General features: G+C 51.9%; 1 protein-coding gene across 1 annotated transcript in view; it reads left to right on the forward strand.

Annotated features, from left to right (window-relative positions):
* ALDH2 (aldehyde dehydrogenase 2 family member) overlaps positions 1-27,718 on the forward strand; it is a 33,661-nt gene extending 5,943 nt beyond the window's left edge. Inside the window, 13 exon segments of the mRNA XM_058280980.2 lie at positions 8,061-8,165; positions 9,260-9,400; positions 10,888-10,967; positions 13,644-13,755; positions 14,304-14,432; positions 15,281-15,289; positions 15,291-15,395; positions 16,906-17,008; positions 17,965-18,149; positions 20,707-20,871; positions 23,003-23,160; positions 24,480-24,594; positions 27,261-27,718. Coding sequence (XP_058136963.1) covers positions 8,061-8,165; positions 9,260-9,400; positions 10,888-10,967; positions 13,644-13,755; positions 14,304-14,432; positions 15,281-15,289; positions 15,291-15,395; positions 16,906-17,008; positions 17,965-18,149; positions 20,707-20,871; positions 23,003-23,160; positions 24,480-24,594; positions 27,261-27,293 — 1,440 coding nt within the window. The 3' untranslated portion in view covers positions 27,294-27,718.
* The last annotated feature ends 280 nt before the right edge of the window (positions 27,719-27,998 follow it).

Below are 27,998 nucleotides of genomic sequence, written 5' to 3' on the forward strand. Positions count from 1 at the left end.
AGTTTGGTTTTTCTTCTTTCCCTAGGGAAACTAAAGGAAGGAGCCCCCCAGCCACGTTGGGCTCAGTAGAAGTTGGGAACAGCTGCGTGCTGAGTTGAGTGAGATGGGTGAGAGCACTGTCGTCACCCTGCTTTTGTTGCTCAGCTGCTTCAGGATCAGACCCTCTGGGCAAACAAGGATGTGAATATTTCCAGGGCCCTGGAATAGACTATTTGCAATCAGAAGGGAAGAGCCACTTTGAGTTCTTCACATTCGTGTCCCAGCACCTAGCATGGAGCTTGGCTGATAGTCCCTGCTCGGTATAGCCCAGGGGATAAGGTTGCTTAATGGGAACTCAGTATTTCCCCTCAAAGAGGCCTTCATTGTAAGGTATGTGGGAGGGAAGGCGAGTGGGACTAGCAGGGGGTTGCTGAAATTGGCTAAGGAGAGGCGACCACGGCAAGATAGAGGTTGTCAAGCTCTAAATACATCTCCGAACATCTCCCATTCAATTAGCGCCTGCCCGGCCTCACCGTCCCCAGTAGAATTAACCCTCCCAGCCTGGAAGTGGTGGAAGGCCGGGACTGTGCCCCCTTGACAGGTACCAAATTATCTCCAGTAAGTTTGGGGAAGATGCCTGCCCTTGGCCTTAACCCTCTAGCCACCGCCCAGGCTTCAAATGATTCTGTGAAGTGCGAGTGTGGGTGGCGTTCCACGTCTGTCAACTTTTCTCCTTGGGATCTTACAATGCTAAGATAGCAGCTGCTCTCTGTTGGCCGTCGGCCACTAACAGCCACCTGAAGAGCAAATGTGTTAGAAAACCACACCATTTGCTTTGGGAAGATAGGGCACCCCAGGGCTATAGATTTCCTGGGTAACAGATCCCTAATCCCGTCATGCCTCCAAGCTTGGACTAAACATCTTTCTAGAACGTGCCCTGCCTCCTTAAGCCAGGGCTACTGAACATAATTTAACCTTTTATTGGCAACCCTGGGGACTGTGAATGGCCAGGCTGCCATTCCGTCGTCCTCGTTGTTCGGCCCCTGCCCCCGGATCCAGCCGTCGGGCTCACCTGCTGTGTGCGCCTGCTCACTGCTCTGCTGGGTCTGCCCAGCTTCTAACACCCCCCCCCAACCCCGCACCTGCGCACATTGCTGTCTCTTGCAGTTCCCGACCTGCGGGAGCCTGGAAGGCAGGATATCCGTGGGAGTGAAGGTGACTCAGCAGTTCTGTTTTTCATACAGAAACCTGCCCCCCAAGTTCACAAAGACAGAGGTATAAGAAAGTTGGCTGCAGCAACACTGTTGGGGACAGTAAAAATTTGTCTTGAAATCACATTCGTGGGAAATGGTTAGATAAACGGTGCTCGGTAGCTTAAAAGAATGAGGCCCATGTGACTGGGGAATGACCTCCAAGATAAACTGTTCACTAGAAAAAGCAAGTTACGAAACAGAAAGTGCATTAGCCCCACTGAGGACGGAGGCGTCCCGCATCTGCGTGTTCTCTGCCGCGGCCCCAGCGCCCAGCCGGTCCAGGCGCACAGCAGGCGTTGCCGTGGAGGCCCGCGTGATGTGCTCTCTGCTCCCCGCGCCATCCTCACCACCTTCACCCCTAGCCCAGCACTCATCACATCGCTGTGGCCCAGCCTTTCAGTTCCTCCTGCCCCGGGCACCCCTTGGGGACCCCCCACCCGCTATGTGGAGCCCGTTCCCCACTGTTATTGTGGCCTGTTCGCTTGCGACTTTTGTTTGCTTTTATATTTTAAATTGTGGCAATATACGTATAGCATAAAATTCGCCCTTTTAACCATTTTAAAGTGTATAATTCAGTGGCATTAATTAGTCACAATGTTGTGCTGCCAACGCCACTGTCTATGCCAAAACCTTTTCGTCATCCAAACAGAAACACTGTACCCTTTAAGCAAGCACTCCCCATTTCCCCCACCCCCTGACTCCCGGTAGCCTCAAATCTACTTTCTGGGGAAGCAGCTGTGGCTCAATCAGTGGGCTCCCGTCTACATTTGGGAAGCCCTGGGTTCGTGTCCCGGGGCCTCCTTGTGAAGGCAGGCTGGCCTGCACGCTGCGGAGAGCCACCTGACTGCGAGTGCCGCAGAGGGCCGACTCAGCAAGGTGACGCAATGAAAAAGGGAGACAAGCAAAAACACAGAGGAACGTGCAGCGAATGGACACCGAGAGCAGACAGCAAGCAAGCCACAAGGGGGGAGGGGAAATAAATATAAATACAGACAGAAGAATGCGCAGCGAATGGACACAGAGAGCAGACAGCACGCAAAAAAAAAAGCCACAAGGGGGGAGATATAAAAAAAAATCTAAAAAAAGGTATAGAAAGTGAAGTATTTTGATGGAAAAGCTCTAAGCATTTGCCAGCAGTTCAGATGGAAAGCATCAACTCTCGATGCTGCTGGGAGCTCTCACTCTGCTTCTGGAAACTGAAGGGGCAGCCTGAGTCGGAAGGAGCCCCAACCCCCAGGCTGAGCAAGTTTTGTAAGTTATGTAAGTCAAGCTTTGGGTTTCAAGGCGGGGACCAGCTATAAAGCTTTTTAGCCTGGAGTCCGTCCTTGTATTTACGCAGGAGAAGTTGCTGTGAAACTCGCAGCACTTGAAACAACTTGGCAGGAGCTAGGGCTCAGTTTGAAAACAGTTTCTATGCCAGCTCCCACTGAGGGAAGGGGAGATCACAGAAATCTGCCTCTAGGAGAAGGGTCATCTAAACTGGAGGAAGGTCTAAGTTCCTCTTTGGCCCACCCAGTTGAGAATGGAGGATGGGATTTTAAAACTGGTGCTGGGGCGGCAGACTTGGCCCAGTGGTTAGGGCGTCCGTCTGCCACATGGGAGGTCCCTGGTTCAAGCCCCGGGCCTCCTTGACCCGTGTGGAGCTGGCCCATGCGCAGTGCTGATGCGTGCAAGGAGTGCCCTGCCACTCGGGTGTCCCCCACGTAGGGGAGCCCCACGCACAAGGAGTGCACACCCTGTAAGGAGAGCCACCCAGCACGAAAGAAAGTGCAGCCTGTTCAGGAATGGCGCCACCCACACGGAGAGCTGACACAGCAAGATGACGCAACTAGAAGAGACACAGATTCCCGTGCCGCTGACAATAACAGAAGCCGACAAAGAAGGCGCTGCAAATAGACACAGAACAGACAACCGGGGTGGGGGCGGGGAGGGGAGAAAAATAAATAAATAAATCTTTAAAAGAAAGAAAAAAAAACTGGTGTTGGGGGGGACCGGATGTAGCTCAGTGGTTAAGTGGAGGTCCCAGTTCAATCCCCGGTACCTCCTAAAAACAAAAACAATCAAAAAACAACTTAGGGGGCTTCTCACATACGAGGTCCTGGGTTCAATCCTCAGCCCTGGTACCTCACAAAAAAACCACAAAAATCTGCTGGACCCAAGGCAAACAGATGCCACTTAATGGTCCTGCTAGCACCCAGTGTAAGACCAGGGGGGATGCCCAAGGAGAAAGGGGTGAAGCCAGTGGAGTTTAGCCAGACTGACCCACCCCACTGCTTCGGATCTTTGCAAAATAACGAACTCTTTCTCTTTTTTCAGGACAGGCTAATTTAGGCCGCTTCTGTGCTGGGGACGACACAGACGCATGTGGGCCCTGGCCCTCCTCCTAAGCTCTTTGGCCTGAGGGAGGTGCAGGATCTAGAATAAAACCTCAGTAACTGAGTTGGGAGGCACTGTGTGTGACGTCCACAGCGCATTTCACAGGGGAGGAGGTCTCTGGAAGGGCCGGGCACAGCCTGTGAAGGGTGCTGGAACCCAGTCCTGTCTGGCTTCGAGGTCAGTGCTCTTGATGCAGCCTGAACAAAAATGTGAACTCAGTGCGATGGGGCAGTGAGTGAACCATCCAGACTCTGACCTCCTAAGGGCAGGCCTGGCGGTGACCGGAATGACTGGGCAAAGAGCACAGGCCTTGGAGTCCCGAAGGTTGGGTTTGAATTCTGACTCCGCCACTCTCTGCTCTCTGACCTTGAACAAGTGGCTTGCCCTCTCGGTGCCTCAGCTTCCTCCTCTGTGAAATGGGAGAGAATGACGCTTACCTTCTAGGTTTCTGTGAGGGCTCAATGGGAATAAAGCTCCTGGTACTGCCATGACTGCCATGTAAGGAGCAGCTAGTAAATGCTAACCATCTCCATGACACGTGGATGGCCGAGCGGTGATAAAGACAGGGGAACCGGTGGCTGACGAGTTCTGGGGTGGACGTCCTCCTGGTCAGCAGAGCTGGTGGATAATGCGGGGGCCTGCCCGGAGTGGCTCTGCACCCTCAGACCAGCCCAACTCCTCCCCGCCGCGCGCGGGCTTGCCCGCTGCTTGCCTACATGCTCTGTATCCTCCCTCCCGCTGGTCGGCACGAAGCTGGGGCTTTGGCTGTGAAGACGGAGAGACGGCTGCCCAGCAAGTGACTGCAGGCTGCCGTGTGCCTGCCGAGCCCTTTAATCCTCGGCAGCCCCGTGAGCTTCCCTCTCCTCCACGTTCACCAGGAGGAGGCCGATTCTCAGAGAGGGGGAGGCATCTGCTCTCTCAGGGACCTCGGTAGAGAAATGACGGTGGAGTGAAAATTTGCCCTCATGCAACTCAGTAACAAAAAGACAACCCAATTAAAAACTGGGCAAAGGACTCGAATAACTGTTTCTCCAAAGAAGATGTGCAAATGGCCCATAAACAGATGAAAAGATGCTCAATATCATTAGTCAGCAGGGAAATGCAAATCAGTATCACAGTGAGATGCCGTTTCAAAACCACAAGGATGGCTAGAATGCAAAAAGATAGACAAGAACAAGTGTTGGCAAGGTTGTGGAGAAATTGGAACCCTCTTGCATTGCTGATGGGAATGTAAAATGGTGCAGCTGCTGTGCAGAAGTTTGGTGGTTCCTCAAAAAGTTAAAAATAGAATTAACATATGACCCAGCAATTCCCCTCCTAGATAAAAACCTTAAAGAATCAAAAACTGATATGAAATAGATACATGTACACGCATGTTCAGTTCACAGTAGCCAAACTGGAAACAACCCGAATGTCCGTCAGCCATGAATGGATAGACAACATGTGATCTCTCCATACAATGGAATACTACTCAGCCCTAAAAAGGAGAAGTGCTGATCCTGCTGCAACCGGGATGAACCTGGAAAACATGCTTCTAAGAGAAAGAAGCCAGGCAGGCACAGAAGGTCACATGTTCCATGACTCCATTTATAGAAAATGTGCAGAAGTGGCAGATGCACAGAGACAGAGAGTATATGAAGGGCCACTGGGGCTGGGGAGAGGGGAACCCTGGAGTTCCTGATGATGGGCTTCCTTTTCCAGTCATGAGAATGAAAACTACACAGAGGTGGTTACATGACATTGCGAGTGTACTAAATGCTGTGGAACTGTTTGCTTTAAAGAGCTAATTTTATGTGATATAAATTATACCGCCTCTTAAAAACAAAAAAAATTGAACTGGGTGTGCCCCGCTTGGGATCCTGAACTCCCCTTGCCACGCCCATTCCCTCCCCCCGGCACTCCCCAGCCCCTCCGACAGGAAGAAGGACAGGCACCAGTGCCCTGGATGGTGCCCACCAGCTAGTGTGAAACCGCCCAAGCATGCACTTCTGGTATATGTTTACCCACAGTTCTCGCCAAAGCCAAGATCCTTTCACTGTGGGTGCACAGCCAAGGGTTGCAGAGACAATGGGCCAGGGGTTATGCAGAAATCAGATTGGGAATTTCAGCCTGGGAGAGTGCACTCCCTCCCGGGACCCGCGGCCCGCGCCCCACCCCACCCCCAGGTCCTGCCTGTGGCTACCCACTCACCCTCCCAGCATTGCACGCCTACTTCCTGCCTGGCTCGGTGCAGACACGCCCCTCTGTGTGAGGAAAGCACCCTGGCTGACCCCCCCTCTATGGGGAAGGAAATGAAGCCTCAGAGAGGTGGTGGAACTTGCCCCATGCGGCACAACTAGGAGCCAGAAGAGCCCAGATTCATCTTGATCCAGGCCTCAGATCCCCTGCTCTTGACCACGGAGCTGCTGCTCCTTCCCCAGGCCCTGCTGGGCCCAGCCCGAGCCTGGCTCCGGCCTTTGCTTCGAGGCTTGATCTGCTGTATGGTCACAGGCTCTGGTCCAGGGTAACTGCAGGTGACTCCCAGGGGCCCTAAGGCACAGCCAGGCCATGTCGGGGTGCTGGACCTGAGGAGACCCCTTGGGGAAGGAAGACAGGGAGCCAGCCTCAGGTGGAAGTCCTTGCCTTCACCTGGCCTGTGGCTCTTGCCCAGCCCTGGGAAAGTGACCACAGGCTCCTCCCCGTGAGACCGGCTGCCCCAGCCTTCGGGAACAGCTGGAGGATTTCTTCCCTGCAGTCTCTCGAGACCATCGCCGGGTTCCAGGCAAGCAGCAAGCAAACTGGGCGCTTTATCAAGCTGTTTTTGGCAGGAATTCTTCTCTCTGAGAGAATGAAGAGGCTTCCATCCACCTCCCTGATACTGACCTCATCAAATGGGCGTGAAGTGCCGCCCAGACTTAGCTTGGTCGCTGTTAATACAACAGAAAATGACAGCGATTGCTGAGTCTGGCTTGTGAAGCAGGTGCTGCGCCGAGTCTGGCTTATGTGACGGGTGCTAAGCTGAGGGCTTTACAGGGTCTGACCCGGTCTCCGATCACGTCCTTCCTGGTTCGCTAGTCACTTTGGCCGCCTTTGTTTTTTCCTCACTTACTCCTGCCCCAGGGCCTGTGCACTTGCTGTTGCTGCTGTGTGGATGGCTTGTCCTTCTGCAGCTGGCTCCATCTTGTCTTCCAGGGCTCAAGTCAAAGGTCTGCTCCTCAGAGGCCCTCCCTGACCATTCCCACCCCCACCCCACCCCCATGCCCTGGTGGTCACTCTCTCTGGACTGTTTTTCCCTTTCGCATGTAGCACTAAACATGAGGGGTCACCTTCTGTCTTTGCTGCTTTATTTTCTCTGCCCACCTAAACAGCATGTCCACGAGAGCAGGATCCTTGTCAGTTTTGTTCTCCACCACCTTTTCAACCCTAGAACGGCACAGAGGAGATACTCACTAAATAGTTGCTGAGTGAAAGAGAATAATCTAATTCAGTCCTCACAACAGTGCTCTGCAGGGGTGTGATGCAGATTCTCTGCTGGTCCTCCCAAGGACAGGTGGAGGCTCTTTTCCCTTCCCTGTGGATCTGTATTGAGCCTGGGACTCACTTTGACCAACAGAGTGTGGAGGGTGAGGCCATGTAGCTTCTGAAGCTAGGTCTTTTTTTTTTTTTTTTTTTTTTTTAATATTTTTTAAATTTATTTTTAAAAGATAACTTAGATTATATAAAATGTTACCTAAAAAAAATATAAGGGATTCCCATGTGCCCCACTCCCCACACCTCCCACCCTTCCCCACACTAACGACCTCTCCCATTAGTGCGGTGCGTTCATTGCAATTGAGGCGCACCTTTTGGAGCAGTGCTCCACAGCAGGGATTACGGTTTACGTCGCAGTGTACACTCTCTCCCACTCCATCCTGAGGGTTATGGCAGGCTATACAGTGTCCCGTGTCAGAAGCTAGGTCCTAAGAAGCCTTGGAGCGGCCTCCGTGGTCCCTTGGGACCCTAGGGGGGAAGCCGGCTGCCAGCTGAGAAGTCTGACTGTCCTGAGACTCCCAGGCAGGCAGGAAGCTCAGGTAGTCACCTGGAGCGAGCCCCCTGCTGGCCCCAGCTGCTGGGTCAGGCGTGACGGAGAAGCCACCGCGAGCACTCAGCCCTCCAGTGACTCCCAGCTGGACTGCTGCCACCAGACAACAACTCGCTGTCCCAGGCCCCTGAGTCACACAGCCAGAGCCAGCGGGGAGAGGGAGACGCGTTCTCCGTTTTTCAGATAAAAGAAACCAAGGCACCGCGAGGTCATTGGACTTGCCCACGGCCACTGGACCCCGGGAGGCCGAGTGGTCACTCCAACTCAGATGGCCTCCTGCCCCTGTGCCGATGGCCAGGCGATTCATATTTGTGCTCTCTGATTTTCCCCCCAATCGCCGGTCAGGATTAAGTCGAGAGCTGATCCTGAGAATTCTTCTGCTCTCGTTGTAGATCTTCATAAACAACGAATGGCATGATGCTGTCAGCAAGAAGACATTCCCCACTGTTAACCCGTCCACGGGAGAGGTCATCTGTCAGGTGGCTGAAGGGGACAAGGTGAGGACGAGTTACTTACCGCGGGGCGGGGATGAGCTGGTGGGGATGGGCCAGGATGGTTCCATTTTTAAATTTTGTATGTTTTTGTATGGTTGAAACTTGACCATGTACATACATTACTTTTATAATGTAGAAAATGATTTTAAAAATGGAGGAAAAAAAAAAACTTCAGACAAAGGTACTAGATGAGACCTGGGTTTGAGGGTTCGTACGTGTTGAACTGTAGACTTGGGCGTGACTCTGGGACCCTCTAATCCCGTCTCTCCTTTCCTGCCTACAAGTCGAAGGTCAGAGAGTGGAGGTGCACGGGCGGGGTGGGGGGGGGGAGTCTTGCTGGGTAGAAGTCGGTCTCCTGAGATTTAGCCTTAGCTTGGTAGTAAATTAGGTTTGACCATTACTTAAAAACTTTGTTCTTGTGCCTTACACGCTTAGTAAAATCATTTTCTATAGACGAGACATTAAAAATAATTCATGCCTAAGCCTTGCCTCTTTTGCTAAAAGCAAATGTGAGTCTTTCTGGCTTATAGAGGAGCCTGATGGTAGAGGTGTTTAGTAGGAATGAAAACTGTGCTTCCCGCCTCCAGCTGTACATCTCCCTACAGGAACAGTGCTCCTTGTGTTTATTTTACTGCTTCCCCAAGGAGAGGGCAGCTGATTAACCCTGCATTTGTTGGAAAATGCCAGTCGTCATAGAAGGAATGGTTAATTCTGCAGGGCTTGCTTTTGTCGGCAGAGGGAAAAAATTGGTAAAATTCCAGACAGTGACCTTTCAGTGCTTTTCTCTCCAAAACTGGGGAGTTTTGAAAAGAAAATACAGAAATCAAAACTACTGGGATTCTCGTTCCCACCATGGCCACTGGGAAGTAGAGAAGAGGGTTTTGTTACTCACCCCGTCGGCAAAGTCTGAGGTCAGAGGGAACCTCTGGGACCGCAGGGGCCAGCTTGGGAGCGGTGATTCCGAGGGATCCACGCACAAGCCTTTCCTGTGTGGCCAGTCTGTGCGCCGGAGCCTCTGTGGGTGTGTTTGGCAGAGGGACAGGCTGGAGGCCTTTGCCAACGTGAAGGCCTGAGCTGCTTCGGTGGATGTTTTCCAGGAAGACGTGGACAGAGCAGTGAAAGCTGCTCGGGCTGCGTTCCAGCTGGGCTCGCCATGGCGCCGAATGGACGCGTCCGACAGGGGCCGGCTGCTGAACCGCCTGGCCGACTTGATCGAGCGGGACCGCACCTACCTGGCGGTGAGTCCTCAGCCCTCTCCCCCTCATCCCGCACAGTGAATGCGCTCAAAGCATCCTGGGAACAGGTAGGGCTGCCCTCTAACAAGTACCTGGCTAAGATAGCTTAGGGTGAGCACACTGGGGTTCTTCCCTGCGTGCAACCAGAAGAGCCTCTCGTTGCTGCCGTTGATGCAGTGTGTATCAGTTTCCTGTGGCTGCTGTAACAAAGTACCATAAAACAGTGACTTACAACAAGAAAAATCTTTTTTCTCATAGTTCTGGAGGCTGGAGGTCCTAATTCAAGCTGTTGACTGGGCACATTCTCCCCCTGAAGGCACTTTTTCTACCTTCTGGAGGCCGTAAGGCTTCCTGGGCATGCCTTGGCTTGTAGGCGCATTGCTCCAATATGCCTTTCTCTTCACACGGCCTTCTCCTCTTGTGTCTGTGTCCAAACTTCCCTCTTCTTCTAAGGATGTGGCTTGCCCTAATCCAGCAGGACCTCCTCTTAACTTGATGGCATCTGCCAAACCCCTATTTCCAGATAAGGTCACATCCTGAGGTTCCAGTGGACATGAATTAGGGGGTCACTATTCAACCCAGCACACCGTGGGTTTGGCTAAGATGGGAGAAACTAGGGGAAGGAGGGGAGCCTGCTGCGGCGGCCTTTCTGGGAGGTAGACTTGCAGGGATGGGCCTCTCTCCTCTACCCCTGTGTGGGGTGCCTGCTCCCTGGCCGCGAAGGGTAGAAGGAGCCAAGAGGTAGGCAGCTCCTCCCCTCTACTCAATCCATCTGCACACAGCACCCAGAGTGACCGTTCTAGAAGGCAGATTATACCAGAGCACTCCATTCTCAAGCCTCCCATGGCATCCTCTGTCCTTAGGATAAAGTCCCTGTCCCTGACTGTGGCCTGCAAGGCCCTGCCTGGTCCGGCTCCATCTCCCAGCTCAGGCTGGACGTGCCCCCCGCCCCCTCAGCCTGGCTTCACCAGCTTTCCTGGCTGCCAGGCTTCTTCCAACATCAGGGCCTTTGCACGTGCTCTCCCCTGTGCCAGCGACGTGGGTCGCTATTGCCACCTGCACCTCCCGCATTGCAGTTACCGCCTACATCCCCTTCAGGTTGTGACCTACAGGGCACGCCTCAGGACGGTGTCTCTCAGACCCGGTCAGGCAGCCTGGCCTCCTCCTTTCTAGTACTCTCAATGCATACGTGGGTGATTTTATCGTTATTCACCGTCTCTGCTCTATAAGCTCCACGTTCATTGCTGTATTCCCAGCACCTAGCTCCAGCAGAAGCTCAAAACGTGTTTGTGAAATGACTGAAAGAGAAGTTGCTGCATCAGCTCCCCTCCCGGCCTGCTTTGGAGAGAAACGCCCACTCACTTACCAGCCAGAGACGTTCGACACGAAGCTCCTGCCAGCCCCGCTCTGTCCACAGCCCCACACTGTCCGTCACCTGTTCGCTTTGCCTCACCCCTGCAGCCTGTGCCAACCTTGTTTTCTCTTCTCAGGCCTTGGAGACCTTGGACAACGGCAAGCCCTATATCATCTCCTACCTGGTGGATTTGGACATGGTCCTCAAGTGTCTCCGGTAAGGGCTCAGGGTTCCTGCTTTTCCTTTTTCTTGCAGTGCCGTGGGGCAGCCAGGGGCCTGGAGAGGAAGAAATAGAATGGCAAAAGTGCTCAAGGAGCACAGGAGTTGGAGAAGCTTGTTCTATTTAGACTCCATCGCTTGGGAAAATCCCTCAATATCAGTGGTCACTTAATTATAAATGTTTTCTCTTTCTTCTTGAGCCAATCTTTTTTTTTTTTTTTTAGATTTTTTATTTATTTCTTACCCCTTCTCCACCCCCACCCCACCCCCAGTTGTCTGCTCTCTGTGTCCATTTGCTGTGTGTTCTTCTGTGTCCGCTTGTATTCTTGTCGGTGGCACCCGGAATCTGTGTCTCTCTCTGTTGCGTCATCTTGCTGCATCAGCTCTCCGGGTGTGTGGCCCCACTCCTGGGCAGGCTGTACTTTTTTTGTGCTGGGTGCACTCCTTGCGCATGGGGCTCCCCTACGCTGGGGACACCCCTGCGTGACACGGCACTCCTTACACGCATCAGCACTGCACGTGGGCCAGCTCACCACACGGGTCAGGAGGCCCTGGGTTTGAAACTTGGACCTCCCATGCGGTAGGCGGACGCTCTATCCATTGGTCCGAGTCTGCTTCCCTCAAGTCAGTCTTGAGCATTTGTGCTTTATTGGGAATTTATAATCCTTTTATTTCTGAAAGGTCAGTAGTGAAGTCCTCACTTTGATTCCTCATTTTAGCTGTATGCATTTTCTCTCTTTAATCTAGCTAAAGAAGGGGAGAGAAATAAATAAAAATAAATCTTTAAAAAAAATCTAGCCAAAAGGTCTGCCAGTTTTGTTGATCTTTTCAAAGAAACAACTTTTGGCTTGGTTGATCTCTACTGTTTTTTTATTCTCTATTTCATTTATCCCTGCTCTAATCTTTATTATTTCCTTCCTTCTGCTCACTTTAGGTTTAGTTTAATCATATATATATATTCTTTTAAAGGAGTGAAAAGAATTTATTTGGGAAATGGGAGAAAGAACAGAGCTTGCTGAGAAATGGGAGAGAAAGAGGGAAATGCATACCAAGATTTGGTGTGGGCTCTTCTAGGCAGAGCACACCCATCATAAATGTCTTAATGACCGAGAAAGGCAAGATAAGGAGTAAGAGCTTTGTCGGAGCCATCTGGGTGCAAGTAACAGAAACTCCCTCATCCTAACTTAAGCAGTTCAAAGCGACAGGGGGGCTCAAGGAGTGGAAAAGGCTGCCGAGTCTCACTCATCACTGCCCGTCCCTCCCACCTGCTTCGGTCCCCTCTTGACCTGCACGTGGCCTCCAGCGGTACCAGTCCACATCTTTGAACCTGGCCGCTCACACTTCCCGAGCTTGCTTCTGTATTCATGATTCTAGCCAGACTAAACTGCATTCTCTCAGTTCTAATACTGAATTCCTGGTGGAGGGACCCTGGTTGGCTGGCCTTGGCTCTGATCAGCTGTGGGCAGGGTGGGCGGATGATTATCCGAATAATGGCTGCTCCCGTGACCAGGTGGGCGGGGATGGTGGGGAAGCAGTGCTCAGGAAAGTAGGCATTCGACAACAAAGCAGGAGTTACCTTCCACAGTCAGTGTTCTCAGCTGGGCAATCGTGCCCCAAGGGACAGAGGGCGATGTCTGCAGACGTTTTTTGGATGTCACAACTGGCATCTAGTGGGCAGAGGCCAGGGGATGCTGGTAAACATCATCCACTGCCCTGGACAGCCCCCCACAACACAGAATTGCCTGGCCCAGGTCAGCAGTGCTGGGGCCGGGCACCCTGCCCTGGAAGCTGGCCGCAGCAGCCTGGAGAATCTCAGACCTGGCTGTTCTCCCTCCTGTCTTTATGCTGATTAAGTGACTCTCCGGAGGGGTCCAAAACACAGGGAGGAGAGAGACCACTAGCTCTGGGAGGAAGGGAGCGGAGAAGTCTTAACCTGTGGAGCTCGGCAGTTCCTTGGCTGTTCTGTCCTGAGGCTCACAACCCTGTGTTCAAACCCGGGCTGACATGGGCCTCAGGCCCACCTCGCCAGATGCCGTTCATTTCGCACATCTTCCTGTTACCTCCTCTTCATCGTCTCTCCCCACATCTCTCAATTTTCCTACCTCCCTGAAAACATCATCATCGCTCATTATAAACACGCAGCTGGCCTTTTCCCCCAGCTCGAATTTGCTGTGCTCTTCTGTCTCTTGCGTTCCTGGGTGCTCTACGAGGGCTGGGGCCTAAGCGATTTCTTTTTTTCTGGGGACTGTTCAATGCTTGGTACAGCTCTCTCTACACAGGAAGTGCGAGCTGTTTGTTGAGTCCAACGCTTTTCTATCATGGAATCTGACTTGATCCATGGCTCTTGGATCAAGGGATTGCGGCTGAACTGGCCCGGCACTCACATGTCAACAGATCTGGGTGTTTATTAAAAATGCAGATACCCGGGATCAACCCGAGAGAGCCGGGTTGAATAGGTTGGATGAGAGAGCTTGGAGTTTGGTGTTTTTAGGATTCCAAGGCTTAGAAGTTAGTTACCCAGTGTTACGTAGTTACTGTGACCCTAGCAGCTCTTGGAGTCTTTCTGGGAATACTCCAAAAGCAAGTGCCAATTTTGAGTCTTCTCTTTCTGCCGGGGTTTTCAGCATTCCCTAACTGTCACTGAGTAAAGCTGTGGACTTTTTTATTTTAAAGGTATTATGCAGGCTGGGCTGATAAGTACCATGGGAAAACCATTCCCATGGATGGAGACTTCTTCAGCTACACCCGCCACGAGCCCGTGGGGGTGTGCGGGCAGATCATTCCGGTGAGTGCTAGCGGAGTGGGTGACGTGGGCTGTTGTCTGGAAAGCAGGAAGTGAGATCTCGCGTCTGGGAAAGACTCACTGCAGAGGGGTGAGGTTCTGTGGCTTGGCATCAGAAGGCGGCCTGGGTGGTGGTTGACAACACGGGCTTAAAGGGAGTCCCCCTGAGTTGAAGGCCCGTCCCTGGCACGTGCTAACTCTGTGACCTCGGGCAAGTCACTTACCTCCCCCCCCCTCCTGAGTGTCCTCACGTGAAACAGGGTAATGAAAATCGTCCCCAGTCTGGGGAGGTGTAGAGGACAGAGTGCCGTCCTGCCTGAGCGGTGCTTCTCCTGCTGCCTAGTATGTAAAAGGCCCTATGGACCGGGAATTGGTATTTGATCATCAACCACCTTCTCGCCCATCCGCCTCGAACCTACGCTCAAGGCGTGGAGGGCACACCAGGGGTTCTGAGAACCGGCGCCCACTTTCCTTCCGTGGGTGCCGCTTTCTGCTGGCTGGCGGGGCGCTCGGAGGAAGGCTTAGGTGTCGGGGGCCCTTGACTCTTGTAGTGGAACTTCCCGCTCCTGATGCAAGCGTGGAAACTCGGCCCGGCCCTGGCGACTGGGAACGTGGTTGTGATGAAGGTGGCGGAGCAGACGCCACTCACCGCCCTCTATGTGGCCAGCTTGGTTAAGGAGGTGCGTGCCTTGTCCCCGCCCCGGCCTCTGGGTGCCTTTGTGCGGGCTTGCTCTGAAGGAGTTCCGATGGGCGAGGTGGGAGGAGAGCAGGGACAGCCCTGCTCCCCCATTTTTCTTCCAAAGCGGCTCCCCTCTAACCGGCCTTAGTTTCCCCAGGGCTGCCGTAACAGGGTTCCACAGAAATGGGACCCCTCACCGTTCTGGAGGCCAGAAGTCTGAAATCCAGGCGTGGCAGGCCGCGCTCCCTCGGAGGCTCTAGGGGAGGGCCCTTCTGGGCCTCTCCTGGCTTCCGGGGGGCTCTGGCCACCCTGGCCGCCCCTTGGCTTGAGGCAGTGTCACTCCAGCCTCTGCCTCTGCCTCCCCGTGGCCGTCTCCCCTCCGTGTCTCTTCTCCTCTTCCTATTAGGGCTCCAGTCTTGGGGTTGCATTAGGGCCCACCCTAACCCTGTGTGGCCTCCTCTTCATTATACTAAGTACAGCTGCAAAGCTCCTATCCCAAATGAGGTCACATTCTGAGGCTCCACTGGGCATGGATCCTGGGGCCTAGTCAATCCCACACAGGCTCTGGTGCAAGAGTCCCTTCGGGGACCGAGCACCGTTGTTCTAACTGAATGTCTGTTGGGGGGAAGTGGGGACAGCAGCTACGGGAAACCCCAGGAAGCAGGCTCCTTGTCCCCGCCGTTTAGAATTCCTGTGCAGTGCCTCACAGAGCCAGCTCCTGCTGGCCAGGTGTCCGGGGCATCTGCCCCAGCCTCCCTAGCAAGGGCTGAGTTTCCCCGTCTTCGGCCTGCTCCTGGCCTTCTGGAGCAGGGGAATGACTCCCAGTGTCTGCTGGCTCTTTGTCCACAGGCTGGCTTCCCCCCCTGGCGTGGTCAATATTATTCCTGGATTTGGCCCAACGGCTGGTGCTGCCATCGCTTCCCACCAAGACGTGGACAAGGTGGCGTTCACAGGTTCCACGGAGGTAAGGCGTCCCTGGGGCCGCAGGCTTGGGGCACGTTTGGCTGACGCCCCCTCCATCGCCAAAGGATGGTACAGTCAAGATCGGCTTCTGGGTATCGTGCGGAGGGCTCTGCACGCTGAGCCGCTCCTGTGAGGGGCCCCGTGCGTGCCCGGAGTCCTGGGGTGGGGCCGAGCCCCCCGTGGTTTGAATGACCCTCTGGCTGCCTTGGGGGAAGGGCCAGCCTCCCACCTTGAATGGAGAGCCTGTGCCTGTTTAGATTTCAGGAAGCCCGCAGCGTCACGGCATGGCACCTGCGCTGTGCCAGGCTTCTCCCCCGGGCTGCGCTGCCACTGTGGTCAGGAGCTTGGCCTTCAGGAGGCCCTGAGTCCAAATCCTGGCCTTGCCGCTGGGACGCTGGATGATGCACTGAGCCGCTTAGAGGCTCTGTTCCATCATCTCTTAAATGAGCATGGCAAAACGATGGGGTAGAGACTGGGTAAAGTGCAGAAGGGAAAACGATGGCCCGGGGCCAGGTTTCCTGTTTTCAGCAGCGCTTACTAGCTGTGTGATCCTGGGCTAGTCGCTTTACTTCCTGAAGCCTCAGTTTCCCCATCTGTAAAATGAGGATAACTGCACCCACCTCACAGGGTTGTTGTGAGGAGTTAGAGAAATCTTAAAAAGTCTAGCCCACGGTGAGTGAGTGAGTGATATTGTTATGCTGCTTCCTGCCAGACGCCGGAGAGACAAAGATGAATAAGATGCCCTTGAAAGCAGAAAAGTCCTTCTAAGTAAACTTTTTCCTGTCACTTCAGAGACGCAGCACTGAATAGAGTAGTGAGTATGTGCCTCGAATAGTTCCACCAGACGTTGCGTTTCAGCGGTGGTTCTGAGGAGGGCAGAACGGTGGCCCGGATGAGGCGGGTTTGGGCTCTTCCTTTGTGCACTTGTCACATAAAACGAGGCTGAGATGAGATGTTGAGACTCCGGCAGAGGAGATGGTTTCCCGACAGGAGTTAAGGCAGCTTTGTGCCAGGCTCTGGGAAGATGCTGAGGAGCGCCTCTGTCCTTGCCCTCGCAGAGCTCATGGGGCCGGGGGCTCACACGTAGGGGGCAGGACAGCCTGGACCCGAGTGTGAATTCCAGTTCCATGTTTACCAGCTGTGTCACGTGAGGCAAGTACCTTGATGGCGCTGAGCTCCAGCGGCCACGTTTCTAAATCAAGGAGAGCGTCACCCTTACCCCCGAGGCTGTCGTGAGAACTGAGCGTCACGTGCACCAAGCATTTAGCACGGGGCCTGGGACGCAGGCCACGCTCAGCCCTCGGAAGCCACCTGTAATGACAACCACCGCTGGCGCCGTCCTCCTCCTCTCCTCCGAGGCGCGCAGAGGCGGGTGAGGCCGTGACTGGAGGGGAATGGCCAGATGTGGCGACGTTCTCCATCTGCTGCCTCAAGACGTGCAGTCCTGGTTACAGCATTTGCCCTCGTTTCCTCGCCCCACCTTCCCGCGTCCTGCTTCTGCTTCCTCGCAGGTTGGCCACCTCATCCAGGTTGCTGCGGGGAGCAGCAACCTCAAAAGAGTGACCCTGGAGCTGGGGGGAAAGAGCCCCAACATCATCATGTCAGACGCCGACAGTGAGTCTTTGGGTGGAGGAGCCTGACATTGGGGGGGGTCCATGCCGTGGGTCTGCACTCCTGCCGTCCTCACGGCCCATCGGAACTGGCTTCTGCCCCGACGGCCTCGGGCCGGCCTCCCCCGCTGATGGGCTTCGGCCTCCTCCCCGCCTCTCCCGCAGCCCCTCGCCTCTTTGCCCTCCGTCTTGCTGCCAGGCTGAGCTTCGTCGTTCCCCGCTGTGCCGCACACTTTACCTCGGACTCGCGTAGCCCTCCCCGGCCGCTTCCTTTCGCCAGCTCCTGCCCCTGCAGCTCCCGGGCTTGCCCTCCCTGAGGGGGCCATCGGCCAGAGTTTGCCGTGGCCCCAACGTGCCAAACAGCAGACGACATGGCCTAAAGAACAGGAAGCTGGGTCCAAACCCGAGGTGCCAGTGGGGCCATGCTTCCTCCCAAGTCCAGCATTCTGGAGGCGCCTGGCCGGCCGGCCCTAACTCAGCCTCTGCCTCCATCCCCTGGCCATCTCCTTCTGTCCCCTACGCCTCCTGTCTCCCTTGTCCAAACTTCTTCTTCTAAGGGCTCCAGTCACGTTAGACTTAGGCCCGACCTGACTTGGTCGGGCTCATCTGAACTAACGGGATCTTTGGAATCAGTTCATTCCCAGGATGGGGGTTAGGGCTCGAACGTGTCTTTGGGGACGTGACTGGGGAGACATGAGGGACATCAGTCAACCCGTAGCGCCGTCCCTGACTGCCCAGGCTGGGCTGGTCCTCCCCGCGGTCACAGCCCTGCTCCCCCGGAGGGCTGCGAGTACTTCTCTCTGTCCGTCTCCATGCTCCACAAAGGGGGAGACCCCTGGGTCTGTCTTTTGCCGGCACAGGGCCTAGCACCCAGCAGGCAGCAAAGCAGTGGCGCCGGTGGGCTCCGGGCGTAGGGAGCCCCTGGGGCCCGTCCTCATGGCTCCCTTCCTGCCCCCGCAGTGGACTGGGCCGTGGAGCAGGCCCACTTGGCTCTGTTCTTCAACCAGGGCCAGTGCTGCTGCGCCGGCTCCCGGACCTTCGTGCAGGAGGACGTCTACGCCGAGTTTGTGGAGCGGAGCGTCGCCCGGGCCAAGTCTCGGGTGGTCGGGAACCCCTTCGACAGCCGGACGGAGCAGGGGCCACAGGTACGCCGGGCAGCTGCAGGTCGGCCTGGGAGCGCGGAGCCGCGATGGAGAAACAGAGCTGGGCAGGGCTGGGTCCGGGCCTCAGCCCTGCGGTTGTGAGCTCACGTGGCCGCCGGAAGCCACAGGCCCTCCCTGAGCCTCCATCTCCCACCCTGTGACGGCTGCCCTTGCTCGCGCGCAGGCCGGCTGTGACGTGCTGATTCATAACGGAAAGTGCTTCGTAAATCCTCCGTGCACAGCGTGTCTGCGCAAAAGCAGATGCGTGTTCCAGTCCAGAAAAGGCCCAGGAGGATAGCCGTGGTCCTCTCTGGGCAGCAGGTCCGAGGGCCATGCTATGGCCTGGGGGTGGGGGCTCTTTTTCACTACATACACTTCTCAGCTGTGTGCATTTCTTTACGACCAAGAGAATGCATTCATTTTAACCATCAAAACTATAGTCAGTAATAATTAGAAAAAAAACAGAGCCACAGTTTGGCAGCCCTTCGATAAGTTAACATGGAATTATTATCCTATGACCTCGCAATTTCCATTCCTGGATTTGTACCCAAGAGGACTGAAGACAGGTGTCCAAATTAAAGCTTTTTCATGCCTGTTCCTAGCAACTATAGTCATAGCAGCCAAAAGAGTGGGTTTTTGGCACTTTTTAGCTGTTGAAAATCATGTGGCTCTGAGCCCCTGCATCTCTTTTTTCTTCCATTTTTCTGTGTGGTTATTTAATTATGAAGGTACTAGGAGCCTGTATAAAAATAATTAATAAAGAAATGTGTTTAAAGTGAAAAACAAGTTCCCCTTACTCCCTCCCATGTCCGTGCCCCAGAGGCACCCACTGGGATAAACACACACTCACACATACTGGTGGCTTTTTTGTTGTCTTTGTATACAAAACATATATTGTTCTAAAACTTTTTTTGTCTCTTTGTGAGATACCTTGGGTATCCCATAAAATTCCAAATTTTGCGTCAGTTTGTACTTGTTAATATATGGCTACATAATATATATATGTGTCATAACTTTTTATTATTATTTTCTTTTAAATGTTACATTAAAAAAATATGAGGTCCCCATACACCCCCCACCCCCCATCCCACTCCTCCCACATCAACAACCTCTTCCATCATTGTGGCACATTCACTGTACCTGGTAAATACGTTTTGGAACCCTCCTGCACCACATGGACAGTGGTCTACATTGTAGTCTATACTCGCCTCCATTCCACCCAGTGGGCCATGGCAGGACACACAATGTCCAGCATTATTATTATTTTATAAAGATTTATTATTTATTTCTCTCCCCTCCCCCCCAACCCTATTGTCTGTTCTCTGAATCCATTCGCTATGTGTTCTTCCGTGTCCGCTTGCATTCTTTTCAGGTGGCACCGGGAAACTATGTCACTTTTTTTGTTGTTATTGTTGCGTCATCTTGCTATGTCAGTTCTCCGTGTGTGCAGCGCCACTCCTGGGAAGGCTGCACTGTTTTTGAGCAGGACGGCTCTCCTTGCAGGGTGTACTCCTTGTGCATGGGGCACCCTTACACGGGGGACACCCCTGTGTGGCACGGCACTCCTTGCATGCAACAGCACAGCGCATGGGCCAGCCCACACTTGGGCCAGGAGGCCCTGGATATCGAACCCTGGACCTTCCATATGGTAGACAGATGCTCTATCAGTTGAGCCACAACTGCTTCCCAATAGCTTTTTTTTTTTTAAGATTTATTTATTTTATTTCTGTCCCTTTCCCCCACCCCCACCCCAGTTGTCTGTTCTCTCTGTCTATTTGCTGCGTCTTCTTTGTCCGCTTCTGTTGTTGTCAGCAGCACGGGAATCTGTGTTTCTTTTTGTTGCGTCATCTTGTTGTGTCAGCTCTCTGTGTGTGTGGCACCATTCCTGGGCAGGCTGCACTTTTTTTGCGCTGGGCGGCTCTCCTTATGGGGTGCACTCCTTGCGTGTGGGGCTCCCCTATGCGGGGGACACCCCTGCGTGGCAGGGCACTCCTTGTGCACATCAGCACTGCACATGGGCCAGCTCCACACGAGTCAAGGAGGACCGGGGTTTGAACCGCGGACCTCCCATGTGGTACACGGATGCCCTAACCACTGGGCCAAGTCCGCCGCCCAATAACTTGTAAAATTATTTTAACCAACCCCTCTACTCTTGCCTTTGTATGTTTTTACAGAATTCTCCCTAATAAATATCCTTGTTCAAGTCCCTTCACCCACATGTGGGATAAATTCCTAGAAGTTAAAATTGCTGGGCCAAAGGTTAAGAGCATTTAGTTTTCTTGACAGATATAATAAGCCACTTGCCAAAAAGTGCAGGGTCCTTCTGATGGTGTATGAGGGTGTCCACTTGCCCATACTCTCCCATCAATATTTAAAATTCTGCTAATCTGAGAGTCGAAAAATAAAACCAATGGGTTTGATTTGCATTTCTTTGATTATTAATGAGGCTGGGCCTGTTTTCTTTTACTGGCCATTTGTTTTTCCTCCTCTGTGCTTGCTTATTCACGTCCCTGGTCCATTTCCCAAGCGGCTCTGTAACTCTGTGCCCCTTCTCCTGCAGGTGGACGAAACCCAGTTTAACAAGATCCTGGGCTACATCAAATCTGGGAAGCAGGAAGGGGCGAAGCTGCTGTGTGGTGGGGGGGCTGCTGCTGACCGTGGCTACTTCATCCAGCCCACTGTGTTTGGAGACGTGCAAGACAGCATGACCATTGCAAAGGAGGAGGTTAGTATGGGGCCAGAGCTGGGGGGAATGGTCTTAGGGAGGAGAGGTGGGCGGTTGAGGCCTGCACCTTGACCCTGAGCTGTCCTTCAGCTGGCTTGGGGCCAAGGCACAGTTTTGTGCCTTGGACATGTGATGTACATGATTCATATCTGATCTCCCCACACTCATCGGCAGACCTTTGTGGCTACCCACTGCCTCGGAGAAATTCCAAATTCCTTAGCGTGGCCTTCAAGGCCGTTTGTGTTCTGGGTCTTCTAAGCCACAAATCTGGGTGGGCCATCTCCCAGCCTGTCTTCTCCTCGGCAGGATATTTGTTGGATTAGACTGCAGGGCTGGATGCCCTGCATGAAGATTTCCCCTGGTACTCACTGTGAGTTTAGGTCAGCAGCTCTATTCATTTATTTACTCATTCATTCATGCATTTCACATGAATGAAATGCATGAATTTATTTGCTAAACACCCAATATGTACCAGAGCCTCTACAGAACCTAGACAGATAGGGGTCTCCGAGACAAGCCCTGACTCTCTCGACTTCACCCAGCTGAACTAAGACTGGTAGTAGCCCTGTGCGGGGAAAATAGTACAGTGCCACTTCGTTGCACATGTAATTAAAACTAAAATGTTAAAATGCAAAACCAGGGTAAGACAGTCCAACAGAGATCTCACTTCTTCCCCAGCCTGGCTACTTGAATGCTTGTCTAGAAATCTCAAATGCCAGTTTTCCGGGAGGGGCAGGGGTGCCTCTGCTTTGCTGGTGCCCTGCACACCTGACGCTCACCTCTCGGTCAGTGTCCCAGCCATGGTGAATGCCTGGCAGGCTTCTCCCACCCTCATCTTGAGACTCGCTAGTCCTGGAAGCAGTTTTTCTTCAAAGTGTCCTGGTTCTTTTTGGAGGAGAATGGGATTTAGAAACCAAGATGTGGGTGCTGAGTGTGCTTGTGGCTGGTGTTCCTCCCCATCTCACCCCATTCTGCTCCTTACCCTTATGCTGGTTTGACCTATTTCAGCTCACGTCATACTATAACTTGGTTGTCACTTCTGGGAAACCACCTTAGTGTCCTAGGGTTGTCGTAACAAATTGCCACAAACTCGGTGGCCATCTCCAGCCTCATGGGTCTGGAGGCTCGAAGTCTGAAGGTCCGCGTGCCCTCCGACATCTTTAGGGGAGAGTCTGTTCCATGCCTCCGTCCTGGCTGCTGGTGGCGGCTGGCAACCCTTGGCGTTCCTTGGGTTGCGGTGTCACTCGGTCTCTGCCTCCATAGTCATATGGCTGAATTCTCTGTGTCTGTTTCTTTTCCTGGTCTTCTCCCCTCCTCTGTTTCTTCTGTCCTTCTTTTAAGGACACAAGTCGTGTTGGATTAAGGGCCTACCCTACCGTATGACTCCAGTTTAACTTGCATAATTCCTTCTGTAAGGACCATGTTTCCAAGTAAGGTCACATTTTGAGGTACTGAGAATTAGGACTTCACCATGTTTTAGGGGACACCGTTCAACCCATAGAGAAGCCTTCCCTGACACCCTTTTCCCTGCCGCCACATCAGGCCAGGCACCTCCTCGGGGACCCCCTCACTCATCACAATGCATTATCATCACTGACAGTCAATTTTCCCCGGCTCTCTACACTGAGAGGGCCTGAGAGCAGTGACACCCCAATAGCACCAAGCACACCCAGCACCCACATCTTGGTTTCTAAATACTGTTTTCCACTGAAAGGAGCTAGGACTAAAGCAGGGAGAGTACAAGGGAATCCTGGGATATCTTGAACGAAGAGACCATATTGTGTCCACAGTTGTTTCTTCAGCATCTAACTCTGTGCTTTGCACCTATATCATATTTGCTGAAGGAATGATGGAAGTTCTTTGATACTAAACCTACAGGTAGACAGCAAATAACCCAAACATTGCAGGATTATTGAGAAATCAGATACTCTAGGTAAAGCTCGCGGCACAGGGAAGGTCATCAGTCCCTGTTAGCTTTCTTCCGTTAGTGTTCGATGAGCTTGGAAGCTGTTGTCTCCCTTTGGAACTGTTAGGCTCTCTCTGGGGATTCAGTGCTACGTCTGGAACTATCGGTTCAGCTCTGAAATCTGGGCAGCAGGTGGTTCACCTGCCTACTCTGCTCTCACCCTAGATCTTTGGTCCAGTAATGCAGATCCTGAAGTTCAAGAACATAGAGGAAGTTGTTGGGAGAGCCAACAATTCCAAGTATGGACTGGCTGCAGCTGTCTTCACAAAGGACTTGGACAAGGCTAATTATCTGTCCCAGGCCCTCCAGGCTGGCACCGTGTGGTAAGAGCCTCTTAACCTCCTTTCTTGACTGAGGCAAGGATCCCCTAAAACCAGTCTCGGTAGGGAGCCAGTGCTCACCAGTCTAGGATTTGGTGGTGCTGGTGGGGTGGGTTAGTACTCAGTTTCTTGTGGATCATGGTGTGGCTCAGGAGACGGATTGATTTCCCAACCCCTCTCCTCTGCGAGATTAAATACGTCTCCAATGCAGATGCCCTAGAAGCTCTTCTTGGGCAAGCAGATGGATGGCTGGGGGCTCCTTACCAACTGTTTCAAGGGCAGGGAGACCAGGGTTGAGGGCAGACACATTTCTAATCCTGTTCTGCACTTACTTCATACCCACTGGTGTGGCCATTTTTTTTTTTTTTTTAAAAGGTATATTACAAGTGTTAGTAATGATGTGGAAAAAATTAGAACTCTCACACATTGCTGATGAAAAGGTAAAAATGGTACAGCCGTTGTGGAAGAGTTGTGGAGGTCCTCAGACAGTTAAATATATAATGACCATATGGCCCAGCAATTCCATTCCTAGTTATGTATACCCAAATGAAATGAAACGTGTCGATGTAAAAACTTGCACACTAGTGTTCACAGCAGCCTTATTCACAAGAGCCCAAGTGTCCATCAGCTGAACAGATAAACAAGATGTGGTCTAGCCATATACTAGAATATTATCCAGCCGTAAAAAGGAATGAAGTTCTGATACATGCTGTAAGGTGGATGAACCTCAAAATAATTAGGCTCAGTGAAAGAAGCCAACCAGAAAAGGTCACATAATGTCTGATTCCATTTCTATGAAATGTCCAGAACAGGCAAATCCATAGAGACAGAAGGTAGATGAGTGGTTGCCAGGCGCCGGGGGAGGGATGAATGGGTGACTGCTCATGGGTTCGGGGATTCTTTTGGGGGAGATGGAAATTTCTGGGATTAGACAGTGGTGTTGGTTGGACAACATTGTGAATATAATAAAAACCACTGAATTACATACACTTTAAAATGGTGAATTTTAAATCTGATTTAAAAATTGCAAAAAAAAATTACCATATAAGCAGAAGTACCTAATTCCAACCAGAAGCTGTCACAGGGAGATCTGTGGCCACATCATGAAAGACAAAGGCATCGTAGGCTTTATCTCCTGTAGCTTTATCTCATCCAGTTTGCTTTGAACACCTGAAGAGTTGGTGATGCTATGGTTCTAGCCATTCATTTTGCCTCAGTAAAATTTTAGAGCAAAGCGGGGAGAAGGAGGGGAGGGACTGGCTGGGATGGGGGATAAGAAGTATCCCCTCAGAGTTATTTTGAAAGTTCATTTCAAATTCCAGGGTCAACTGCTATAATGTGTTTGGGGCGCAGTCACCATTCGGTGGCTACAGGATGTCTGGGAGCGGCCGGGAGCTCGGCGAGTATGGTCTGCAGGCGTATACCGAAGTGAAGACGGTGAGTGGGGCAGCCCAGTGTCTGGACCGGATTCCCTGTCAGGCTGGGGTCAATCAGGAGTTACCACTAAGGAGCCAGAGAAGCTCCCAAAGAGGGTAAAGACCCCGTCTGTGCCTTGCCCTTGAGAAATAACTGGGGGCTTGACTGTGCCGACATAGTGCTATCAAACTAGAGGAAGGGAAGCACCGCGAGGGCCAGCGCAGAGAGGAAAGGCTTCTAATAAGCTTCTAGACTTATTATCTAATGCAATTAGGCATTAGCTAATCAAGGGCCATAAATATACCCATATCCTTTGACTCTGCATTTCATGTATTATTGATAGGATTATAGCCTGGAAAACAAACCGGAAATAGAAAGGATTATTTCCATAAACTTTCATCTTAGTATTATACTCTAATAGGGACAAACAGGATGTAACCCAAATGCCCGATAAATTATGGAATACCCAAACTATGGAGTACTGGTTAGGCATTAAAAATGTTTTTGTAGAATATTTCAAAGGGGAAATGCTTATCCTTTAAAGTGAAAACACAGGCTATGAAGTAATATATGCAGACTAAGCTCAATTTTAAATCTATGCACATATAGATTATCATATATGTTTATTTGTAAATATAAAAAAAGACAGGAAGGAAAAACACTAAAGTGATAATGATTTTCTCTCTACAGTGAACACTAATTATAGTTTTAATCAAAAAACATATGGGAAGCAGACTTGGCCCAGTGGTTAGGGCGTCCGTCTACCACATGGGAGGTTCCAGGGTTCAAACCCAGGGCTTCCTGACCCATGTGGTGAGCTGGCCCATGCACAGGGCTGCCGTGTGCAAGGAGTGCCGTGCCATGCAGGGGCGCCCCTGTGTAGGGGTGCCCCATGCGCAAGGAGTGTGCCCTGCAAGGAGAGCCGCCCCGCATGATAAATGCACAGCCTGCCCAGGAGTGGTGCTGCTCACATGGAGAACTGGCGCAGCAAGATGACGCAACAAAAAAGAGACATAATTTCCCAGTGCCACCTGATAATCCAAGTGGATGCAGACAACACACAGTGAATGGACACAGAGAGCTGATGATGGGGGGGAAGGGGAGAGAAATAAATAAAATAAATCTTTATAAACAAAAAAACCAAAAGATAGCCCAACCTAATCTATAGAGACAAAGTTGATAAGAGATTTGGGGAGGGCGTGGGGAAGAGGAAGCGGGGTGGGATACTGAAAACATTTGAAAATTATGGTGATGGTTGCACAGCTCTGCAAATACACAAAATACCATTAAATTGTATACCATAAATGGGTGAACTTTATGGTATGTAAGTGTCTCGATAAAACTATTAAAGAATTATAAGAGCTCACTCGGCCTGCAGCATGGGGCTAGAGCAGAGATGAGAGACTGGTTGGGAGACGGCTGTGAGGCGAAGAGGGTGGTGGATCCACCCAGGGAGGTGCCCCACACATGCCGGGAGTGAATGGATCTCAGAGATCCAGGAGGCGGGGGCAACAGGATTTGGGGACTATTTGGATATAGGGAGGGAGAGCAGAAGAGGAATCAAAGATGACTCCCAGGTTTCTGGGCCGAACTAGAAGGAGTACGGTGGAGTCATTTCTGCAGTAGGGACGTAAGGTACACGGGTCCCTTTAGGCGGGCTGAGCGCAGGGATGCGTGGGACTCCAGGAGGAAACGCGCAGAAAGAACCAACTTGGATAGGTGGCTTTGGAGGTGAGATCTGGATTTGAAATAGACAGATGTCACTGACCTAAAACGGTTCATCGAAATGATAGTTACGGACAAGATAATTTAGGTGTGGAGTGAGAGAGAAGGGGAGGGCTGGGCCTGCGCCCCAAGGAACTGCAGTATTTGAGGACTGCCTGCAGGGTGGTGGGAGAACCTGGGAAAGAGAGGCTTGAGGTAAGACCTTGGGTATTGAGATGATGCGGAGAACTGGAGAAGGCTCTGGAAGAAAGAATGGGCAGCACTTGATGGCCAGAGGCTTTCCAGTGGAAGAAGTAAAGCTGATTCAAGCTGGCTAATCCCTATGGACACCTACCATGTACTGGACTCCATGCTTAGTGCTCAAGTTAAAGAGGCCTGTGTTTTAGCTTTGAGGGCGCAAATGATGATTCTAACAAAAATAGGGAGTTTTCAGAAGACAAGTTTGTAGAAGGAGGAGGATGAATGAGAGATTTATTTTATTTTAATCTTTTTTTTTTGAGGTACCAGGGCTGGGATTGAACCCAGGACCTCATATGTGGGAAGCTGGCGCTCAACCACTGAGCCACATTGGCTCTCCTGAGTTCTTTTTTTTTTTATTTGTTTGCTTGTTGTTTATTTTTTTTGTTTATAGGAGGCACCGGGAATAGAACCCGGGACCTCCCATGTGGGAAGCAGGCGCTCAGCTGCTTGAGCTACATCCACTCCCAAGAGATTTTCTTTTAAATTCACTTTTACTGAGTGCTTTGTGCTAGGCTTTTTAATGTATATTACCCCGTTTCATCCCCTTGACCACCCATCATAAGGGGTACAGCGTGGGGTCTCTCATAAAATTCACCAGTTGGCCAACAAGCTGTTAGAAGTAAGGAAAGCCCTTGTCTCCATACGCGGGCAGCGCCTCGCCGAGGGTGCCCACAGTCCAGCGAGAACAAAGATTTAACTGCTTCTCTGCACTTCTCTCCCAGGTCACAGTCAAAGTTCCTCAGAAGAACTCATAAAGAACCACCCCAGCTTCCTGAGGCACCTGAGGACGGAAAGGTCAGCGAGCTCAGCGAGAAAACCAAGGAAAAATGGACCTCTGCACACTGAAAGTCTTAAAAGAGAAATTCTTCCACAAATCTCTCGAGTCAGAAGCAAGTCCTGGAATTTCATTTGATAAACAGCGTAGATGGGGGTGGGGGCGGTGGTTGGAGAATCTACAGAAAGTCTTCTGAACTGCACCAATACTGCTAGCTTTCCAGGTGGTCCTTAGAGATAGATGACATGTCTTATCCTGTCCATCTGATGCACTTCTGTAACTTGCCTTTCTGGGGAAAAAAATAGCTAAGCCATTGTTTAAAAATTGTAATAGTATTTGAGGCAACATCTAGCACCTTGCGTTGTATTCTGGACTGAAAATCATTAAAGTCAATGCCATTGTTAACTTCTTGGGTAATTCTTCCTTCACCCCAAATAACCACCGTTGTGTTGCTCCAGGGTTTCTGAGTCACACACAACTACTAAGAGAACTACAACCACCACCCACCCTATTAGTATTAGCTATACTAATATCAGACAAAACACACTTTAAATGAAAAAGTTACAAGAGATACAGAAGGACATTATATATTAATAAAAGGGACAATCCACCAGGAAGACATAACAGTCATAAATAGCTATGCACCTATGCTGGGGTTTAATGTATACCCAGGAGACTTGAATCT

The sequence above is a fragment of the Dasypus novemcinctus genome, chromosome 19, assembly GCF_030445035.2.
Source record: "Dasypus novemcinctus isolate mDasNov1 chromosome 19, mDasNov1.1.hap2, whole genome shotgun sequence".
Lineage (NCBI taxonomy): Eukaryota > Metazoa > Chordata > Mammalia > Cingulata > Dasypodidae > Dasypus > Dasypus novemcinctus.